Source organism: Carassius carassius, chromosome 34 (genome assembly GCF_963082965.1).
Source record: "Carassius carassius chromosome 34, fCarCar2.1, whole genome shotgun sequence".
In the NCBI taxonomy this organism is placed as follows: Eukaryota; Metazoa; Chordata; class Actinopteri; order Cypriniformes; family Cyprinidae; genus Carassius; species Carassius carassius.
In genome coordinates, this window is record NC_081788.1 from 9,893,571 (window position 1) to 9,918,374 (window position 24,804).

At 35.8% G+C, this 24,804-nt stretch overlaps 1 protein-coding gene across 5 annotated transcripts in view; it reads right to left on the minus strand.

Moving 5' to 3' along the window:
- Positions 1 to 23,255, minus strand: part of LOC132115460 (IQ motif and SEC7 domain-containing protein 2-like) — a 63,558-nt gene extending 40,303 nt beyond the window's left edge. For all 5 annotated transcript variants that reach the window (XM_059523948.1, XM_059523951.1, XM_059523949.1 and 2 more), the window contains exon 1: positions 22,444 to 23,255. In XM_059523948.1, coding sequence (XP_059379931.1) covers positions 22,444 to 22,889 — 446 coding nt within the window. In that variant the 5' untranslated portion in view covers positions 22,890 to 23,255. The remainder of the gene's footprint in view (positions 1 to 22,443) is intronic.
- Between the last annotated feature and the right edge of the window lie 1,549 nt (positions 23,256 to 24,804).

Below are 24,804 nucleotides of genomic sequence, written 5' to 3' on the forward strand. Positions count from 1 at the left end.
ACATTAAAACAGGAAACTTATTTTAAATTGTTATACAATTTCACAATATTATTGTTTTTACTGCATGTCTGATCAAATAAATGCAGCCTTGGCGAACATAAGAGATTTCTTTAAGAAAAAATTGAAAAATCTCCCTTCTTCTGAAAAATAAAAGTAAGCGTACAGTATGTATGCATGTATGTAAACAAGGGTTTATGTAAATCCAAGAAAAATGAACCCATGTGAAACTCGTATTCATTAGCAGCAGAATTCAGCCACACATTGTCACAACACTTTGACACTTCTCTTTAATTGGTCTCATGAATGAATCTATTCATTACAGCACTGAGAAATGTGGAGAAAGTGTTTTCATTTCATTTGCCTGTTTAGTCCCACTAAACAAGGTCAAAGAGAGAAAGAGTGCAAATACCACTGGCACGTGGCACCATCATGAGATAAATATGTCTATGAAGGAATAAAAAGCAAATAAATTGCTCCTGAAATGTTAATTAACATATACCATAATATTTAAGTTTTCATGGGCGCAGGAACACAAAGTGAATCATCATAAACCTTAACAGCTTGGCTCATAAATATTAATTAGGAAATGTAACGTTCGCTTAGCCCTCTGCAGGTAAGGTGCTTACTTAGACTTATTTAATATTGTAACGAATAACTATTAACTTGATATTGTACAGTATATATGCAAATCATGTGGACTGTCACTACAGATCATTATAGACATGGGGTTAAACAGCATCTTACCTCTCTAAATGTTTTGTGACTGAGACTGAATTAAAGGCAGAGAGAGAGACAGTGAGTCCCCGAGCGAGAGCTCCCAGTGGGAAGATTACGCAACACAGAGAGTAAGAGCTTTTCAACAGAGCCACATTTATTACCCCCACGCCACAGCCTGCTCCTATCTGCTAAACACGAGTTACAGTCTTACCTGAGGGCCTCGCTTTCCTTTTCACACACACATTTATGTTCCAAGTCATTGCTTTTCCAAAGCTAAAAGATAAGGCTTGATTTCCATCTCATTCCTGTCACACTTAACTGTAATTAAAGAAAGACTCAATCCTCTTTGCAGCTGAGTTCTCTATTTATATTCTCCACTTCCTTCACTCCTCCGTTTATCTTTTCCATCCCTCAATCTTTCTAGTGCTTTACTGCCTGCTTCTACTTCACCACGCTGTACTTTTCCCCCTTTGTGGGGGAAGTCGTGGCCTAATGGTTAGAGAGTCGGACTCCCAATCGAAAGGTTGTGAGTTCGAGTCCCGGGCCGGCAGGAATTGTGGGTGGGGGGAGTGCATGTACAGTTCTCTCTCCACCCTCAATACCATGACTTAGGTGCCCTTGAGCAGCATAAATGGCTGCATAAATGGCTGCCCACTGCTCCGGGTGTGTGCTCACAGTGTGTGTGTGTGTGTGTTCACTGCTCTGTGTGTGTGCATTTCGGATGGGTTAAATGCAGAGCACAAATTCTGAGTATGGGTCACCATACTTGGCTGAATGTCACTTCACTTCACTTCACTTCACTTCACTTAGCCTCAGGATATTGGTCTTGTAATGAGAGAGAAAAAGAAACATAGTGAGCCAACTAGCTAGACAGCATTTACAACACTAAAATAGAATATTCGATTTGAACTCAAAATCTATCAAGCTGTTGACCTAGACAGTATTTTTAGTCATTTTATGAGTTTGAACATTATATTTGAATTGGTGAGCTGCAAACCAAAAGATAACATATGGGCATCATGAGCACATTTGAGCACTCGATTTTAATGTCTGAACTCAAAATCTGGCCAGCTGCCTATACAAATACAAATACTAGACAGCATTTTTAGTCATCATAACTATGTCTGAATGTTTGATTTGAATATTTAAGCTGAAAACCTGCCTGCCTAACTAAACAGGACTTTTGGGTACTAAATAATGGAGTTTAATTGTTTGAATCACGCATTCAAACCTGAATGAACTGCCCACGTAGAGTGCATTTTAGGCACGATTAACACAATTATACATTTGATTATATGCAACTCTGAGTGGCCTACAGCATTTTTGGGAATCAAATTAAGAATGTTAAAACATTTAAACTGAAAATTTAAATTCAAAACCTAGTGAGTCAACCTATACAGCATTGTTTTTAGTACTTTACGGACGTTTAAATGCATTTGAACTCAAATTAAAAAACATTCAAAAACCTAGCAAAGCTTCCAACCAAGATATTTTTGGGAAGGGTGGCATGGAAGACTTGTTCATAGCCGAAATTGAATATTCAGACTCAAAGAACTGCCATCCAAGGCCACATTTTTCAAATTAAACGAGCTGAACCAAACCAAAAATGCTGTCTAGGCAGGCAGCACACTAGGTTTTGAGACGCAGCCAGAGAGAGAGGGAGGCATCCAGGGATGAGCAGCAGGATAACTGGAGAAACACCTACACAGCGAATGGTAGATCCAGCATTCGAGGAGGCCATGGGATGGAAGACTGGAAGCTCATAGAAAGACACAGAGGTGACTGAAGGACAAAACTAGGACTTCACACAGAGGAGCAGAGGAGAGTGGGAGGAGGATATAATTCTCCTGATCGTAAAATGATAGATGTTTAAAGATCCGTGTCAACGTGTGGGAACATCTGTGCTTATTAGAGAGCAAAATGAGTGTTAGAAGGAGAACAAAAATAACAGATGAGAAAAATAACAGTGGGACAAAAGAAATGAAGAATAAGGGAAATGTTTTGAGGATGAGTGTTATTGCAGTTGAAAGCATACAGTCCTCTCATCTCATACACAACAATAACATTGTTTTTTTCTAACATTGTTTTCTATTCCATATACACCAATATCAGCTTAGAAAAAATATTGAGTGTCCCTTTAAATAAAATATTGTTAGAGCTGGTTCAACACAATCTGAAAGCAAGTTGTGCATTAATACTTCAAGATAATATAAAGAGCTGCTGAAATACTCCCACATGAATGACCCCTCCAATCAGTTTGGTAAAGTTTATGTAATGCGTTTTTACAGTAAAAGCTCTTCTAGGTTCTGTTATAAAGACATCATTTGAGCAGATGTACTAAAGGGGTGTTTGCCCGCTCCAGCTGACTCAGTCCTTCTTTCAAACAGAAAAATACATTCCTGAAATGTCCTTGATGTTATCAGTTAAGCTGTGCCGTAACAACGCTCCAGAGTTTATGTTGAACTCGCAACACAGGTAACAGAAATGCACTGACAAGACAGATAAGAAAACTTCTTCAGATAACAGAACTCTTTTTATCCGAACAAAGCTGCCAGTTCGACAAAATGTTGTGCTGATCTTTATCAGAATTCCTTTATATTGACACACGGACAGAGGAACAAACATCAACTATAAAGAGCACAAGAAAAACAGTCAGAAAAAGGAAAAGCCACCAAAACAAGAGTTACATTACCCCATACTGTAGGTCAGTGTTTTGGATTTGTACAGAATGTTGCTTGCAGTGGTGCACTGATTCAGACTGAATATATGCACACAAAATAAAAAATATCAATATATAATAAATAAGGTAACACTCCACTAACTATATGTTGATCCTACTAATCGAAACCAGTCTACTAATACACTAATAAGAGTTAGTTGACATATAGTTGCAAAGTTACTTATAGTTAGTAGAATGTCTACTGGGCTATTGAAATAAAGTATAAGCATAAATAATATATTTATATAGAGAGATTTTAAGAATAAAGCCATAACATGTTGAGAATCTCTGGAAACATTCCTTAAAAAAATAAAATAATAATAATCTTGCAAGACTTAAGCCTTAAATTTCCTACAACTTAATTCTTAAAGCATTATGACTTTTTGTTGAGATATGTATATATAAATATAAAATATGTATATACAAATAATATATATATTAAAAGAGAATTTTTAGAATAAAGCTATAATATGGTGAGGATAAACTCTGTAAACATATCTTTAAACAAGATATGGTAATATTTAAACATGGCACTAAAACACCATTGTGCAATTGAAAGATGTGATGTCTTACCTTTTTTTAATTTGTTGTTATCTTGTCACATTTTAATTTAGACCGCCATTTCACATCTGAATCATTTTGATTCTGTGGCGCTGTAGATTCAGCAGTGGCACAGGAAACATTTGCAAGTGATCCCCAGAATCAAAACATCTGATTAGTATGTCATGCCAAGAAAATAGCAGTCTATTTTCCCTCTTTGGGAAAAGTCACAGTTATGAGTTCACATCTTTGTTTGTCTATTTCTAATTCAAAAACAGAATAAAATATTTAATAAAAAAAAATCTAAGGAAAAAATAATAAATTTCTATACATAAAAAAAAATCAATAGAATAAAAATATTTGACAAACTTGGCATACGTTTTAGTAACTATAAATCAGTTCAAATAAATTATAGCATATGTACAGCAATCATTTCAACTGCAAAAGACAGGTTCCTACTTTTAGAAATTTATTTGTCAGGGAGATAATGATTAGTTTTTAAAAAGCCATGGCTCTGAATGTTAGGCTTCTGGCTGTGACAGACTGTAAATGGTACAGCATTGTACTTGTATTGCTTCGGCCCCCGGTTACCAGGACACACTCCTGCTGCCTGGCAACCCAGCGGCTGTGTGTGTGTGTGTGTAAGAGTGTGTGTGGGTGTAGCATGAGGTGTGCCAAGAGATGAATTCCAGTGTTCAGAGATAAAGGATTATTACATTCTGACCGCCAGCACCTGCAACCCTTTTTCGTTTTGCAGTGTTTTTAGGAGTTCCACTGAAGCTCTGCAGTAATTAGTAAGTAACTAGTGGCGCTCTGTTACTGGTTCAGCATTGGGTGAATCTGCTGGCTTGTGCTCATATAATGAGCTATAAACATTATTAACAACTTAGCAGACAGAAAATAACACAACATGTCATGTAAAATGAGAATAACTCATTTAACCAAAGAGTTAAGCACACAGAGTCTTTCTAGGGCAACATACACAAACTCCTATGACTTAAATAAAGGGACATTTCTGAGGCAGTTTGGAGTTAGAAAATGCTGCATCTTACTATCTGAAAAGATACACAATAATTTTACAAACACATTAATGCACCAGAGAGCGTATTCTGAGACGGGTTTGAAATGTGATGGGGGTTCAGTAATAATAAAAAAAAGGTTGAGAACCACTAGTGTGGAGGCTAAAGAGCATGCCTGATAATTGGAAGGCTGCTGCTCTGCTCCTTGTAAGGAAGCCATGAGCTTTCATCATTATGCCCTTAACCCCAGGTTGCTCCAGCTGGATAAGCTTCTTTGAATAAAAGAGTCTGCTTAATCACCATTTCAAACTCGTTGGTGGATGGTAACGCAAGGCTGCATTAAAAAGGTGAAATTAGCACCTGAAGAAATGACTGCTAATATTAATATTAAGATGACTTCCAGGAAATTTTGATATAAGCTACATGTACTAGATCAATAAAGGATTAGATGTGGAATATAGTTATGACACGTACAGCATGGTCCTTTCATTTCAGTTTGTATAATGTGATTCCAAAAAAATGTATGATTTTTATATATATATATATATATATATATATATATATATATATATATATATGCATATATATAAAAAAGTAAGCATGAAGCTCCACCCCATAAACCTTAAGGGGAATAAGATACATACAATTTCGACTTCACAAAAATTAGCCACAAATTCGCCAAATCTTAAAATAGTTATGATCTGCCGTGAGACTGTGTTGGAATTTCGCAGAAGAAAGGCAGTCATGCAGTTTTGGAACAACACGCTGAGAAATAAAAAATAAAAAAGGAATAAAAGCACAGTATTTTCACAAACAATCTTAATTTAAACTAGTTCACAGAAAGGAAAAAATTAGCTGGTAATGTCAAATGTCCCGTTTGACGCAAATAGCTATGGGTAATCACGTCTCGTCGAAAACAAATGCTGTGTCACTTATAAAAAAAATTTAAAAAATCCACACAGCTTCCCCAACAATTCTTTTCCCCAAAATCTACTGTTCTCCATATTACAGTATTTCTCTCTCTCTCTCTCTCTCTCTCTCTCTCTCTCTCTCTCTCTCTCTCTCTTCTTCCTCCCACTCATGTTTCTTTCACTGTTGTGTGTCGCCCACCGAGTTGCTCTGAGCTCATACGGTTCCCTCGGCAACAGATCTCCTCCACTCAAGAGCCATGTTTATTAAAGAGACCAGAGAGAGCGCTAGTTATGGCTTTTCACACATTACATATTCAATACCTCCTGAGGCTGGGGCACGTCATCAATCCAAACACACAGAATCCACTCGCTGTCACTTATGAGCTATCATTATCCCGATGTAAAATACAAGCCAGTTTTCATATGAGACCGATGAATCAACCTCAAGAAATCAAATAAGAGTGCTGCATTTAATATTCAATAGCGCTGAAAGAGGGGTTTCCCCAAATCAAAGCAGAACTGATATAAAGGAGTGTTAAGTGTGTAGTTAAATATTATTTAAATAAAGAGGGAATGCATTTTTTCCCAAAGTGCTTCTCCAACCCCTTCTAGACATGTGTAATTAAATTATCATCTCCCTGATCATAGTCTGTTCTCTTCAGCAAGACTGTCAATAATAAACAGAGCACACATACTGCAATTAGCAGCTTCTGGATACTATCACTGATGTATTAAGAGGTGTTTGGTACATTAAACCCTAAAGAGGCAAGATATATGATTGTCAAGATAGTCAATTATTCAAGATATATGGCCAAATATATTACTTACAACGCATGATGGAGCATAGGGCTGGTTTGAACCTTATAAAATGAGCAATGATCATGTTGCTCTAGAGTAAATCATTTAACTCAGATCACCCATGAACTCGAATTAAATGAGTCCAACTGGAATGAAAGTAGCAGCTACTGAAAATGAAAAATGTGATCAAGTAACTTCCCTACGTGCAGAATGGAATAATCAATCAAACCGCATATAACAACAACAACAACAACAACAAAAATCTTCTCATTATCATGTTTTTCTGCAATACAGATCCACAGTCTAAAGCATCTAGAAAAGTGATTACAGCAGTTCCTAGAGGTGAATATTTTCAGGTGAATGTGTTAAAGCATGTCACATTTTTTAGGTTATATGTTGACATTGCATGTATGAAAATTATAGTGCTTTTGGCTCTATAGCATTGGATGGGAATGGCTATTTTTCTCTCTCTGTGTGACTGTATGTAAAACTATTTAGTTTTTACTCATTTACTCACCCTTGTATCGTTCTAAATACAAATGATTTTCAATTCTTTGGCACACAGGGTTAATTACTGCAATAAAACTCCAGCTTATTTTGTATCTTTTAAAGAGCCGTCCATAACTAGAATAAAGCTAGGTTTGTTTAGTAAACATGAGGTTAGGATAACCGCTTCAGTATTAACTATTCAAATCCATCTCCATGAACATGTTCAAGTTCAAGAGGTGATGTAACACATTAAATAGAAAGATTACTTAGATGCTTCGTACAAAAGTGTGTAATTTAGGGAAGATAATGTGTGCAGTTATGGGAATTATTGGTTACTGTTAGAAGGCATATTTCATCATTACTGTTAGCTGCTAACACCCACCTGTTACTGGGATGTGGATTAGCTTTGAGAGCGGTAGCTCTCAGTCATTAGTCCACTCCATTAACAGCTTTGTTTAGTGTTTCTGAAACTTCCAACAAGGTCCTTGCACTTTAAACCAGCTGTAATCAGAAACTGAGGTGATTACTGACATTAAGCAGTATTTACATGCAGGAGAAATAAGCATATTAAAGTCAATATAAAAATGCCATTCACAACCTCAGTAATTCAGTAACCTCATATTCCATGTGCACTGATGAACTGTGCACAATAAACTCAAACATTTTAAAAGGGTTTACAAATGTTGTAGAGAGTCAATCTTCAAGAAAATAAATTAATAAACTTGACCATGGGGCGTGTATTAATGAAAATTTCCATTTCAGATTTTTTATTTTCCCTGTGTTCACTACATCCAAATATAAATTTAATTTATGTAATAATACAAAGTGTACAGTATGTAGATTCACAATCTGGATCACAGGAGGCCATATTAAATTTCTTCCAATGCTTGCAAGACAATATTACATAATATCCTTTTTATATTCTTTTATACTGAAACGTATGAATGAATTGCAATAAATTCTGAATTGTATTTCACATATATGTTCCAAATCTCAAACAAAGTCAATATTTTGATTCTTGTGCATTGTTGCCAGAAAAGAAGATGACAAAAAATTTAAGCATGTTAACAATAAAATTTTAGGCGGTTCAGATGAAAAATAAAAAATCCTAAACTCACTGAAAACTTCATTTTTACCTGCAAATGCTGATATTTCCTTCATAAAATGCAAATCTAGTTAAAATGTGGCTTTAACATAATACTTTTGGTTCTTTAAACAAGTTGTAACTAGAAACTGAGGCACTTTTGCTTACAGTACTGACTTCACTGTTCAAAACCAATTTTTTCACTAGAGATAAATAGTTTTATTGTTGATTCCTTAAAAAACTTTATTAAGTGATCTAAATTTCTATTTCCAGTGTTTTTAGAGGAATATGAGGATTAAACATGTTTAATATTCCTCCGAGAAAAATGTTTTAGTCGCTGTTGGTGGACAGCACTTCAAAGCGGAGCATGTTTTTTGGTATACAGGAACATCTGGATTTGGAGCACTATTTTACAAGTCATTCTGTAAAGCAAAGTTGTCATCACTGGTTACACAAGAACTGTTTAAAAGATGTGAATGAGTAATCCATCTCTGAGCGAGGTGAAGAGGATGCTCTCACACACACATGCACACACACACACACACACTCGCTCTGAGAAGCGTCTGTGGGTAGGAGGCAGGGGGCGGAAGGGTGGCTCGAACCCTATGAACAGCCTGCGGGAATCTTCAGTTTCCACAGCAACGATATTATTCATACAACGATCTGCTTTTCATGTGTGAAAAAAAAGCTTTTATGGAATTAGAATAGTCCAAATTAAAAACTGCTTTGTTTTGAGAGCAACCTTGTGCATGGGAAAACACACACAAGTGCTTCTGGACACACAGACTCTGGTTGACTTGTGAACTCTGATGTTCTGACATGGCTCAGTGGTTATACAGAAAATGGAATTGATTTTTAAACTTTCTAACCAAGATACATGTGATTACAACTCAAACAATAAAACAAACAAAAATGCGGTGTCATAAACATAAAAAATATGAAGTGCTTGTGAGTCTGTACATATTGGTTCCAGATGCAAGAGTGGTTTCTTCCTGACGGTGAATCACTGAATCACATATCATACATGCTTATAATTGTCAACAGAAGGTTTTTCTCCAGATGGAGAAGTGATGCATCTAAAACAACATAAAGCCTCATGGAAAGATAAATTTCATATGAATTAAATAGTCAGTTTGAGCAACAGTTGATCAACAGCTTCTTGTTGATTCTCTTGCACAGCAGTACAGTGTAAAACTTTTAGAGTCAGCGACTTTGTCTAAACAGCTAAATTGTGACCACTCATGTGAATGAAACAATAATTATAATAATCAAGTAATGTAGTTTTTTCTCTGTTAAAATGTTTTCAAAGCACTTTTTCTGTTTAAGGGTACTATTACGTTAGTACTTTGAATTCTCTTTATGCATGCTTTCCCTTTGGATAAAAAGAAGAATACTTTATCATACTTAAAAAAAAATACTACTTATAATGGAAATAATGTACTTTAAGGTAATAAACAATACTTAAATGTGAAGTTTGTGAACTGAATATAATGTTTCCACACAGTTAACTGCATGCTAAGGTTAAAAAAAGACATTATTTTCCACATCATTGTTTCTCCTCTATGCACTGCCTTTCTGAAACGCGTCAATTATTACAAAACGTGACAGAAATGTTACGCCCCTTAACATACTGTGATGCCTTGTGTCCCAGTACAATGAGACAAAAACAATAAATCCCATTACAAACAAGGCATTTGTTGCATCCAGTGGGGACATAATTACTTATTATAATAACTTACACTTTATTTTTACGAATCGTGTACACATTAAACTATGTCTGCATTTGTGATCTGAGAAATGACAAACAATAAGCTCTACTCTACACTGCTCAAAACTTGCGTTTGAATCATCAGTTGCAAATTCTTTAAATATGAAAACCTGCTTACAGGCTGTGAGTCAGCAATATTTGTCAGAACACCGGCATTGTAGGCTACTCTTCCAGGAAACTGTCCTCGTCCTTAATAAACTGTGTTGCAAACATCTGAATATTTTGGTTGAATTTGGAAATACAACTTAACCACTGATTTCTGGTTGTGTCCTCTTTTTGAAGGCCAAACAAAGTAGTTTCGCTTTCACAGTGAAACACACAACCTCTCTACAACATGGCGGCGGTAGCAACAATACTAAAGTGAAAATCAAAGTTACACCTTCTTTCTTAGCTTGAATATTTGGGCGGAGTTATGCAAATCTTCACATCGTGATGTAGAGATGTGGGGGCTGTTAGAACGAGGCGTTTTAGGAGGGAGTGTACAAGTCTTAACTTTTATAAAGAATATCTCTTTGGGTTTGAGACTTTAGTCTTAGCAACTTTAGGGATCTTATCTTTTCACAAACAGCTAGAAATACTCCAAAGAGACAGGAAAACTTGAAATCACATCATATTAGCCTTTTAAATGAAAATGTCTTGAACTTTAATTTTATATGTAAATAAATACAACTGCCTGAACTTCAGATAATTTTTTACCTACTTAAGACTTACGCACATCTTTATACGTAATTTCATAACTTCTTAACTAAAATATACATTCATATTATTTCGGTTGACACTTATACAGTATTTCATGTATGTAAATATATATGTTATTACACATTTGTAAAAATGAAGCTGCAATTTACTTGTGTAAATGTCATATTTTTCTTAACACAAATTTAAAACTATAATCAAGTAATTAACATGCGCTTTAATGTTAGTCAACACTTAAGTGTTTATAACATGTTAATAGATCTCTCTTTAATGCAATTAAGTGGCCTTATATTTTCTGAAAGTACAGTTTTTTTTAATATATTTTAAAAAAAAAGAATTAATCTACAAGTACAAATTCAGTTCAAGGAAGTATGCTCCTCTTTCACAAAGTTTGAAAAGGTTTATTCTGTAAAACAAGTGTTATACAAATAATTCTGAATGGACTTTCTACACTGGAAAAGTATTTAACATATAAATGTGAATTTGACAATTCATTATTTCTTACTTTTACAGAATATCATGGCTACTATCAGAAAACATTACATACTAACTCCTTAAACTGTATAAGTTATTTTGGGACTGTTAATTATTCTAGCCTCTGGTGGAAAGGCCATTTAGAGACCTCTTTCACATTTAAATTAATACCCCTGCTGTATATCAATAAACAGCATGCAAAAACAAAAAGAACAGATCACACACACCCAAACAGATAAATGGATACGTGCAAAAACTTGGTTTCAGTTGGACATCTCTGAAGCCAGTGTATGCAAGTTTGTGTAAAGAAAAAGCAGCTTACAAAAAACAGAGGAATAAATGAATAAAGAAATGCAAGGCTTAAAAAATATGCAAGGCGAGAGTGCACTCAAATAACCAGGAGGGATGGTACCACGACTGATATTCTTCCTCCATCTCTCTCGTTACCAGCCTCTCAGCTGTAGTTGGGCTGATAGATGATGCCATCATCCAGCACCGATGGACGACAGACATCACGATGTTGAGCAAATGTTTCGCATCGTCTCTTCTGATGCCAATTTGGTTGATATCACCCAACCCTACACTCAGCCATGAGTCAGTACGGGACAAACTATGATGTGACAGTCCAGTTCACCCTCACTCTGTCCACTGGTTCAGCCCATGGTAAATGCTCTTGTTTATTTGCCATGAGGTAAAAGGAGCCACACAGGCCTGGCACGATTGCATCGCTCAAAGCAGAAGATTACATCATCACACAGCCAACAAAAACCTGACCCACAGTACAGTCACTCTCCAGGGACGCCATCTCAAGAAAATAAAGAATTATAAATAAACAGAAGACAAAAGTTTGACCCTGAGGCCCTGTTTAATGCACTCTTTGACCCATCTATGATTAGAAATAGTTTTCCAGTTTTACACAGAAGTACTATCTGTTCATTTTGTTTCATTGTTTAGGTCCTAGATTTGGGCTATCCAAGGTCCTGAAGTGAGCTGTCCTGTGGAGACGAGTTCCAACCCCGAATAAACACATCTGTCATCAGCCATCTTGGAACGATCAACCATGAGAACTGTTTGAAAGGATGTCAATGAAGCTGAATAAACAGCTTTTGTGTGGGAAACAGTTCAAAATATAATGAACTGACTGCCTGGCTGCTACATATTGATCCTGTTTGTCATGACATAATCATTTTGTAAAAAAAAAACTTTATTTGGAGTTTACTACAAAAATAGATGTGCATGTGCATTTGACATATTTTCTATTGTAATTATTTTAGTTAATTACCTTAGTTTAAAACAGCTGTTTATGGTTTATAATATAAGTTGAAAGAAAAGACAAATTATGCAAATGACTGCTGCAATATACAATCAAATAACAAATATACAGGACTGTCAAGAAAACTTTAATGTTAGTTCTGCACAATGCAGAATGACCTGGGGTGCGTTCTCCGATAACGTTGTCTCTTAGCGCGCTACGAATACTCAAAAGGTACACCTTAACTACAGGTATACCTTTGCTACGTGTGTTCTCCGAACTATACCTTAGGATGTAGCTTAAGGTAAACCTTCTTAAGTTCGACCTTAGCAGTTGCTGTCCATGGTGGAGGTGCTGAATAGGTTGATATCGACGCCTCGATGATCGATTGTGCGCTCTTTCCTTCACAGCGGTATAGGTAAAGTATTGAGAAAACAATGTTCTTTATAAAGAAGCGTTTTAGAAATAGTACAAACTGCATTTATCGGGGCTTATTGAAATACGTACATGCAGAAATAAATATGAGTATGTGTTTATAATTTAGCAAGTGTACAATCCCAAACCCTCACGGCCATAAGTGTGTTAATGTTCTCCACAACGTATGCTGATTATCCACCAGCCGTATCACATTATTGGCGTAAATTGCTCATTTGTGTAATTGGATGATTTCCTCAATAAAAGCGCAAACATGAGAGACATACCGACATTCACTATGTCGGGGAAAAAAGTCCGCAAAAAGAGATCGCCCAGCCACACTGAGGTCTTACTCAGCCCATATCCATCCCCAACAACCTCCAGAAAACTCCCCACAGCATAAAAACGAAGAGCCGCCAGCAGCTGAATTTCGGGGCTGAGGGGGTAGCTCCGTCGAGTTTGTCTTGACAAATCTGGGCCAACAAGATGCAAGAGCTGCAGAATTTGCTCCCGTGGCAGGCAAATTTTTTTTACAACGGTCTCTTCTGACATGGTAGTCAGTGGACTAAAATGTTCTCTTATAAAGTAGTTGACATACACTAACTGGCTCCGCGGACGCCGCCGTCTTTGATTTAAAACAAGTACTCGCTGTCTCACTGCCATAGCTATAAAGTTTGTGTAAACTCATCTTTCTTTATATAGACTCCTAAGCCTTTTCTGTCAAATGGTTCGCCAGCTGATGTGCCTTAGGATAGTAAATAAAAAAGCTAACAACCATTAGTGTATGGAAACTTTATTAATGAAAACACTTCCATACACTGGGTGTAGGCTATAACAACTTAAGTATTTTATGTGTATAATTTTAAAGTAAAGTAAAAATGTAATTTTAATTCTAAATCAGATTTTATATTAAAAGTTCATATAAAATTTTCTATGTGTAATTAAACTGCGATGTAAAAAATCTTTTTGCGTAGTGGTGGCCACTAGCGGTATGAACCGTCAGCAGCGATAAGGTATAGCTAAGAGCGCTCCAGACCAACCTTACGAACGCATGACTTACAGAAGGTATACTTAACTAAGAAGGTTTCGGAAACCACGTATTAACGATAAGGTACTTCTTAAGGTACAACTTAAGAACGACGTAGCGTTAAGGTAGTTTCGGAGAACGCACCCCTGACATTTAAGACAAAAACATTTTGAACGATGTTGAAAGGTTGAATACTTTCAGCCAGGTATACTGCAGTACAACATAATGAACGGACTGTATTTCTGCCTCTCACAGCAGGGGACTAGGAACAAAAAGTACTTGTGTCTTAAAGTGTTTCCTATTAAAGCAAGTGTATTATTACCGATAGTTTTTCACAGAATCTAGACATAACAACCAAGAGCTGCCTCACTGCAACATTAAAGCTGCTCTAAAATGGTTGTTAACTCTAATGCTACTTACACTGAATAAACTTAGTTTGAACTTTTCTCATGTATGGCGCACACATACCAACACATTACCAACAAACCCCTACTGAACGATGACTAAGCGAGGGCTGTCTTTATCTTTGTATTGTGTCCCTCAGAGTCAAACTAAACCCATCCAGTAGCTGAACACACTCATCTCACACTGTTTGCACTACTGACATGAATGAACCCTCAAACTGTGGCTTATTGAGGAGAGATGTGAAAACAGGCAAAAATACCATATACTTATTCACAGAAGGAGGACCAAAGCCATTATAGGGAATATAACATAATAAAACCAGAGGATAGGCAACTTTTATTTTTTATAAAGGATATTCACCCTAAAATGAAAATTCAGTTTTCATTACTCGCCCTCATGTCATTCCAAACCTGTAAGACCTTCAGAACACAAATTAAGATATTCTGATGAAATCTGAGAGCTTTCTGACCCTGCATAGAAAGCAATGCAACTGAAATGTTTTACGGCCCAGAAAGGTAGTAAGGATATTTACTTAATGTACTTACTGATTAATGTGCATTATAGCTGAACTGTTTGAGTGTAAAGAGAAAAAGATAAGGCATAGATGGAGGAGAGATAAAGGAAGAAGGACAGAGGGGTAAAACAAAAAAACGTGATTTCATTTTCTACTCAGAGTCATCACTTCAGCACACACACACTGAAAGAGATGGAAGAGAAAAAAAGACGAAGCTATTTTTTTGATACTGTAATAACAAAAAGCCTTTTCCTATCTGATAATACATAATTTTAATGATTAAACTACCCACGCACATTCAATGTGTGTCTGTGTATATGTGTGAGAGGGACAGAGACAGGGAGGAAGAAACTATCATAAAAATAGCAAATTCCAAGACATAGACTCAAGGCTAAAAAGTAAATCCTGTCAACTTGTCTTCCTTGGTGTATTGTTTCTGCTGGTGATTGTTAGCTCCATGCTAAGATCTTGCATAACTGACCTGCTGTGAGCGCACCATTAGGAAACTGTAATGCCAAAATGAAAATAAACCATAATTATGCAAATGTATGAAATGAAAACAGCGTTGGTTAATTAGGCTTATTTCTTTTCACTAAGAGTTGGAAAATAACAATAGAGCAATGCCTTCAGCACAGATTATGAGGGCACGTTTATATTGTTACTTGATTTGCACCTGTAAAACTCATTAACCTTAAATATTAAACGTGTGTGCATGACACTGTTCGTATTACATCATTAATGTCATGTCACTTGCAATGTATGTTATAACATTTATAATAGATTTTTGCCTGGTTGACAATAAAGGAGACATAAATGCATCGAAGTAGGGATCATATCTTGAACACTTCTCATGCTTCTACCTCCTTGGGGTAAATTGCTTATTTTTTTGTGTTCATAAGTTGTTTCTGAAATGCAAAAATATGAATCTTTCAGGTTAACAGCTTGATAGATAAAACAAAAGTGATGTTTGCCCATCCTTGATAGGTCAAAATAAATGAATGTTGAGTCAAATTTCATATCATGCACAGAAGAGTTACATAAATAAAGATCACAGTGGTAATTAACACCCTTGGCTTATTGTAATTACACTCAGGTCACACTAATTAAACACTCTCATACTGCATGTGTCAGATTTCCTGACAGGATATCTGACGTACAGGTGAGTTAAACACACTTTTACTTCCTTCTCTTATTCTTTCCATTTACTGCACAATGGCAGATGACTTCACATACGTTTGAGAAGTTGCCACGTCCTGTGTGACATGATATTTTAAACAGCATTTTTCTAATTATTGAATAAATAATTATCATTCATGCATGTTTTATGAACCCATTTTGAGAGGACACATGAAATATTTGTTCTGAAAATTAAATGAAATAATGTGAGCTTAAATGCAGAGTAAAACTAAATATCCACACCAGCTGTGATGAGTTACCTGTAGTAAAACCCTCCCTGAGAGTAAATATAGTGCATTCAAAATATAGTGCATTCTGGGATATTCACAAAATACACTTAGTCATGGATTCTTTATGACAAAAAAATATTGTTGTCCATTTTTCCACCATCTGATCCTCAGAAATAAACCAGCTGATTTGACTTCTGCAACTTTAGTATCACTTGAAGTGGTAACACTTTATTTAATAGTGTTATTGTTACAAATTTCATGTGCAACTAACCCCAAATCAAACCCTAATTCTAACCCTAACCCAAGCCCAATAATACGTATATGTTGTTAATTAATATTACTTAGAACCCGAATGCATAATTACACTCTAATAAGGATACATTAAAATAAAGTATCACTTTTTATATATTTAATTTCTGTTATGATTGGCTTAGCTCTGCAAACCGGAGTAGTTCACAGCGTTGTTCATCAAGGTGGTTTGTTGCTGAATAATGAACAGACGTTAGTAGGTTATACCGAATAGGAAGTTGGCATTAAGAACTGGCAGTAAACGTGAGATAATCAGCTATTTATACACCTGAAGCACCGTGAACATAATTACGTGAACATGCTCTCTCTGTAGAGAATCAATTTAATGTGTGATCATGTGACTCGGGTGCTAAATATAACAAATGAATTAAATAACTAAATTATAATGTAAAAAAATTAACATTGATAACTAGATTTGCTGCAACTAGAAGCTGTCATTCTGTGTTCAATAGCAAATTTGTGTCATGTCAACATTTCCCAGCACACTGAACTACATACAGGGAAGCATTACCCAGAGTGCCATACTGCATGCTTTAAAATGGATTGTAACATGGCTCTTAAAGTTCAAACAACTTCAACATGACCCTGACCTTGTTTTATGCTGCCATTTGAAGTGCAGCCAATGATTAAGGGATCATTTCCATTATTTATAAAATGTCTGGCTTTGCACTAACAGGTCCAACTCTGCACATAAACATGCAAAGCAACTAGAAATGTAAAAAAAAAAAAAAAAAGATTAAATCTTACTGGAACACAAAAACAGCCAAAAATCGACTTTTCCTTTAGAGTGAAAGCATCTACAAAATTCATGAATGCAAATGTAATCAAATAAAACTATGATTCATAAGAACCGAGTACTTGACCTTAATTACAGTTAATTATATTTACCATATTTTGGAATTTTAAATACTTGTCAGTTTTGGTTTTACACTTGTCCAGGTGAAGGTCAAAGTAATGCAAACAATCATGTTTAACACAATCGTTCTATGCTCTCAAACTCCTTAAATATTTGTTTATACAGAACATGCATATTTTACAATAAATGCTAAATATATTTTTTCTATAAACATAGCATCTTTAAAACAATAGTTTTGTATTTATCTATTGCCTTCTGATTGTCATTGTAGTTCTCTCCTTCATTAAAGTGCTTAAGAACACAGTCTTGTACCTTTCTATTTCTGTATGATTTTCAAATACATTTTTCCTTCAAATCAATGTTTGAAATGTTATGATTCAGCTCATAGCTACTTGGTTTGGTTCATGTCTTATAACTCAAAAATATGTTTTTTTAATCCCTATATGAAAAGTGAATAGGAAAATTACTTAAGAACCAATGCAGATTAAAAAGTTAACTAGACTTTTTGGTTTCTAGACTTTCTGGAAACTGATATTAACAATCATTTTAAAAGAAAAAGCTCTGGATTCAAATAAAGTATTGAAATCACACACAGATGCATGCTTTCACATCACATTCACTGAACGTGGATCAGCCTGCTAGTACTACTGAACATGGACATGTATTCAGAATGTGTGTGGCTGTAGCAGCAATGCTTTAAAGGTGATGAATTTAAAGCCTAGTCAACCACTGTGACCGATTCCTAATGATATCATTAGTTCACATTATATTTCCCCCTCTGGCCATGGTTATGACAGCAGAAATGACATTTCAAAGATTGAGAAAGTTGATAAATAATAATGAAAATAAAATGTATTTTCACGTGATCTAACTGCAAATGCTCAAGGCTATTCCAAATGACACAAAGAGCAGAGGTCAGCTGGAGTAGAGCTTCAGACGGCTGGCACACAGTCTGAGCCATCAGAAGCACAACACGGGTCAATAATTAATACCTGCTGGACAACCCTGACCTAATGCCATATAATCAACAGACACATACAGAGAGACAGATGACAATGGAACGATGGAGAGATTATCAAATACAGCATTTACTGTTAGACTACATGGAGATGAGCGTGCTAAAATGGAGGAGCGCGGAGAGTGAGAGAGAAAGACCTTCTCTCAGCATGTTCGAGTCTAAAAGAGTAACGGTGGAACACACACACTGATTCTCCATCTGTTGGCCACAGAGAGGGTGGAGAGGGCAGCACACATGAAAAGAGAGAGAGAGAGAGACACCTAAAAACATGAGGAGAGAGAGTTTAAAAAAAGCTCCTAATTCATAAACGGATAGACCAAATCAAAAGAACTAGAGTGGGAGAAAAGAGCAAGGAAGGGGGGAAAAGCGGAGAGAATATATGAATAAAGAATGACCTCTGACCTGAAGCAGTGAAAAGAGGATGCTGGGATTGTGAGAGATGAGTGTAAAAAGGGGACGAGACAAGATTCAGAGAGCAGAATGATGTCAGGAATAACAGGCTTCATGCTTTAGGACAGAAAATGAAAACTCCTTAAAGGCAGAAATGGCTCTTAAAAATAACTCAATAGACGAGTCATTGAATAAATGCTTTAAAGAAACAGTTCACACAAAAATGAATATTATTTCATCATTTTCATCACCCTTCAAACCTGTATAACTTTCTTCTCAGGAAAAATGTTTCTTTTTATAATGGAAGGGACCAAAAACTGAGGCTGTTAAGCTTCAAAAAAAGCATAAAAGTGTCATAAAAGTAGATATTGATATGACGTGTGCACCATATTTCAGGAACAGGTTGCCAGGAGTTAACAGCACTGATGATTATGTGAATAAATTACTGAAATGTCATTCTGTTTGTCACAAAAATCTATCTTTAGAAGACTTGAAAAAATAATGCATAAATCAAATGGACCACTTTTGTTTATTTTATGATATTTTATTTTGCTTTTGCAGCATTTTTTGTGGATAAAATACATATAATAATTTATTAATCAATCATCATGTTATATTTAAAACTTAACCTTTTTTTATTTAAAGGCTGAAATGTGAGGTTTACCATTTTATGAAACTTTTTTCAAAGCTTTATTTGAACATTTCATACGTTATTAGATAAACTGTTGTCAGTTATGTTGTCATTTTAAAAATCTGGATATGATTGGTGATGTTATTGTTTTAATGTTTATGCAAACAAGAAGTAATTTTATTTGTTGTTTATTGATTTAAATATAAAACTTGGAGAAACAATTTATGTCTTAGTAATTTTTGTAATCTCCCAGCAACATTTTAACAATACCGTATTAATACTAAAGCCATTTCATCGCTATTATCAATTATACTTAAATAACAAAAAAGCTTCCTATCGACCCCTTAAATTGCTCTCTGTGGTGCTTTCTAAACATGTGTTGATGAAAACACACTGAAATCGGTAAAGGCACATTACACCTTAATCTGTATATGTGTTTTTTTGTTTGTTTGTTTTACAATATTGTGCAGTAGCATCCTAAATTGCAGGAAACTTTCAGTCAGCACAGCCATTATAACAGGTTTAAAAGTGCCAATGAGGTCATAAATCTAAGGTCATTGTGGTAAACACTTGAGCACAAGCATAATTAAAATCATAGTGAAGGAGCTAATTAGAGGATCTCAAATAAATCTAGACAAATATGGAAGCGTTTCATTTGCTGCCTCCGCTGTGATCGCTGTAGTACTGGAACAAATTGCCCAGCCAATCAGCACAGTCTCACACCCACATAAATAACTCATATGTGTTCCTTACTAATGACTAACAGCCCCATGGGAGGAGGTGAAGAGGAGGAAGAGGACGCAGAGACAGAGAGAGAGAGAGAGTCACTGAATACCATTTGTCTGTAATACCAAACAAATGAATTCCCCACCTGCAGATTAACAAATCCTTCTTGGATTTCAAAAAGTAAGAATCAACCCCTTAGTATGCCTTTACTGATTTTAAACTAACACACAAAATGGGTTGAAAGTGTAGTGTAGAAATCCACCAAATGATAAGTAGGCCTACTGATTACATTTATTACAGCCCATTAAGCATTAGCATTCATTTCTGGTGTTGTGTTATTTGTGAATTTTTGAACTTTTGAACTGTAAAAATTATTTTTCCAAGTTGTAATTACTACTTCAATAAAATATATTACATTACAAGAAAATGACATTTTAGACTTTCTTCTTAAATATTTCACATTTTATTCAATGTGATACTTGTTGTTTCTTCATGTAATTATTTGTGAAATATCCTAGGCAATTTCAAACACACCCAAAAACATCAGTGATTAAAAACAAATACAGCTTTAAATTTGTTTTTCTATAAAAAAGAAAAGTGAAAAGCCTCACAGGGACTTCTGGGAATGATTTTGAGTTTATGAAACAAATGAATCAGTGAATTGTTTTTGTAAACTGTCACAAACTGTTCAAAATTTAATTTTCAATAAAAGAAGCTGAACCATCAGACAAAGATCAGCAAATATGATGAAAAATATATTTCAGAGTCAATCAATTCTGGTAGTTCATCTTATGACATCTCAAACTATGTCAAAAGGTAGATGTATACAGTGAGCTGTGAAATTCTTGCTGGAAAAAAACTTTATTTTCAGTGCAACCCTATAGAAATGCTTAGAAATGTCATTAGATGTGAATTATAGTGCCAAATCTGAACTTTGAACATCACACTGGATGCTTATGAGAAACACTAAACCTGTGTTCCCCCAATCAGCCTGGTTTTATTTAGTCTTTTTCTGAACATGATGATTCAACATTGTGAAAGGAGAGTGATGGATGGTTCTAGTAAATAATTTCAGACAAGCAAGGATGAACGAGGCAGAAGATGAACAGATCTGAGAGCTCTTGAGACACTTGAGCACAGAATACAGGGGTTGTGCAGCTGCCGGTGATGAGCAGGCAAACATAATTATATGAGTTGGGTAGTGGGCTGAGCTCAATGAGGCAAAGAGAGGAAGAAACACGCTGAGTATGACGCTCTGTAGCTGCTGCTCTTGTATACGTCTGGATCACCCAAGGATGCAGAAAAAACATCTGCAGAATAGTTAACCTTTCCCCCACCAACAACAAACTCCATGTGTTTGCTTATTTAGAGATGGAAAACAAGGAAGCATAAAGCTTGACAAAATGAGAGAAGTGGGTATTTCAATTACATTCCAGAGAACCCAAAAGTGTTTCAGCAAAACATTAACACGATTTGGGCTCTTGCCAAGCACATAACATACACAGAGCATCGTCCTTCACACAAAAAATGTAGGTCTCTCTTCTTCCTGAAGGGGTTTACAATGTGCTATTTAAACTGCATCCATACACCCAAAATACCCCCCCCCCCCCCCAAAAAAAACCCAGAAGACATGCATTTTGACATGCAATCCAAGTCTCATATTAACAAATGTCAAGTTTTCCCAGATTAAGTCTTAATATATTTTTATTAATATTTTTCTGTTTCATCATAGATTTATAAATCTTGTCAAAGGGGAATTCAATATTATTATTGTTTTCTATTTTTATTAGGTCACAATTTCATCAAAAACAATTTCAGAACAAATTTTGGCATGTTTTTTGTTCTTTTTTTTGTCAGTGCTTATATATATATATATATATATATATATATATATATATATAAAATATATAATAAATTATAGATTTTTTTTTTTTGCACCATCAGATTGCAGATTTTCATATAGTTGTATCTCGCCACTTAAGACTGGTTTTGTGGTCCAGAGTCACATATAATACTCCTAGAAAAAAGGTCAAGGTTGAAATTGCTGGAATCCAAGTCAAGTTTTAAGTAAGGTCTACAATTCTCAAATCAACTTAAATGCGACTCTCTGACTTCAGTTGTCAACTCTGCCACACACTCTTTTGTTGACAAGGCTTAGTAATTCACATCAGCCCTCAATCTAAGCCTCTCCTCACACCACAAATACAGCACCAAAGGCCCAAACATCCAATAACCTGGATCCACCATGATGAGGTTTAACTAAAAGATTGAGACACTTACTGTTTCCGTAGAGTGGAGGTGTTGTTGGTCCCAGAGCTGTCGTTTCGCTCCAGTCGGCCTCTCTCTTTCTCCACAGGGGCGGACCCACATGACAGGCCCCGGGTCAGTCTGGTGTGGGTCCGTCGAGCTGGACCGGGCACAGTGGATGAGGGTATATTACTGCTGCTGTTCTGATGGACCCCTCCAGCACTGTGGTTTGGTAAAGATGACGGCTGGCTGGGCTTAGAGCCCTGGCTGTAGTTGTGGTTCTGCGTCGAGTTCTCTGTTCCCAGGCTCCGGTCCTGCCGCAGGTCCTGGTTCTCCTGGTTGACCCGGTCTAGCTGCGTTTGCAGCTCCTCGATGCGTTTACGCTGCGTCTCTAGAAGTTTGGCCTGGTTCTCGATGATGTTATTGAGCTCCAGAAGATACTCCACAGCCCGGTTTGGGCTGTCTGGGTTGGACTCCATAATTTGGGCCTACCCTCCCCCCCACCTGATAAGGTCAGTGGGGGGGAGATAAAACAAAAGAGCCTGAAGGTTGAAATTTGATAGAAATGTCTTTTATCCTATATATTGCAACTTGAGTCTCAACAACTGAAAAACACCAGCAAAGAACATGTAGCGCACCAATTGTGTCGACTGCGTCTTAATGTTCATCCATGAATACTTCAAATGTAAAAAAGCACGCCGGTAACCACAGCTCTCAGCAAATGAGTTCAAAGGTCAATCATTTGCATCCTCTCAGCTGCAAACATTGTACTTCAACAAGTTAGTGAAAAAGATGATACATAAAGAAGAAAAAAGACATGGACAGTTCTGAGTATCGGCTGATAGCTTTTCTGGAGATCTGCTGTGCTACACATAACTCCCACATGCTGAGACAGCACAGAGGAAAATGAGATCAAATCTGATATACATCTAATCCCTGAAATCAGCAGAAGAGGAATTCGAGACTGAAACATTAAAAGTCTATGACACACTTGCTCAGTATAGTGTAAGTAAAATATATATTCAAAATGAAATGTATACATGGCTCCACATGTTCAAAATCCTACTTACACCTCTCTATATCGGCGTTTCTTTTCCTCAACCCATTTTCATTAGTAGCTTTCAGTTAATCTCGAGACCAAGATTCGCTCGTCTTGTTTGTTTAATTCAGCCTCGTCGAGTTTAAGACTCAGGGCATGTGTCTTCTCTCAGCAGACTTCTCCCAGACGTCAGTCTTCGAGCTGGACCAGGACCACCTGCTGTAAAGTTCGCGCTGCTCTGAGTCTGTGCTGCTGCTGGTTTTGGAGATGATCTCGCGCTCGTTCAGGTTCGAGAGCGCGTGCTTCACCTGACAGATCCGACAGCAACTGCAGGAGAGAAGCGTTAAACTAGTCTTTCCTGCGCTCGTCACACAGCCAGCCCACGCAAGATCTTTACAGCACGAGAGAGAGAGAGAGAGAGAGAGAGACTTCAACAAACGAAGCACAAACCTATTACATATGGAAATGATTTCAGTAGCCTTACAACAATTACCATGGTTACAGTATATCTGGGTAAATACCATATTTACAACTGTTACTGTCAAATAATTAATATTAGTAGACTGATTTTATATTATTTTAAATTAAACAAAATCAATTTCCTGTTGGGAAACCCAGTACAAACTGGTAGCTGATATTTTTTATTTATGTATTTTTATTTTTTACACCATAGTAGCTAGTTTCTGGCTGGTCTGAGATGGTCATTAGCCTCTATCTCCCAAAAACAGTTTCTCCACATCAACTAAACCATGTTCTTAAACAAAGCTATACCATCTGAAACTGGATTTTTTTTTTTAGCAAGAACTAAAATAATAATAATAATAATAATAATAATAATAATTGTAGTAACTATGGAAAATGTAAAATATTATAAACCACAAAAATGGAAAACTTAATTTTATGCTGCCTTAATTTTATGTAAAAAGTGATGCCACAACATGCAGAAAGTGCATGGTCTTTTCACAGACCATTTAGAATTTAATCAAGAAGCACATTTAGTTAAAAATGATTAGAACTGTAATAATCATGGTAGCGTTGTATGATATAATTAATTAAAATAGTATTAATACAGTATTAAATGAAAAAAATATTTAATTACAAAACTGACATTAAAAATAATATAATATAATATAAATGTATTATTTATTCTAAAATTATATAATAATAATAATACACAAAATAATTATTATAATTAGTAATATTAGTAGTAGTTGTTGTTTTTGGTTCTCAAATACTAAATCTCTAATACTAAAGTAAAATTAATAGTTATAACCATACTGTTTTTTCTATGTTCTTGATACAAAGTACTGCTTTGCTGTCATCTACTGCTCAGGACAGAAATTACATCTGATTGT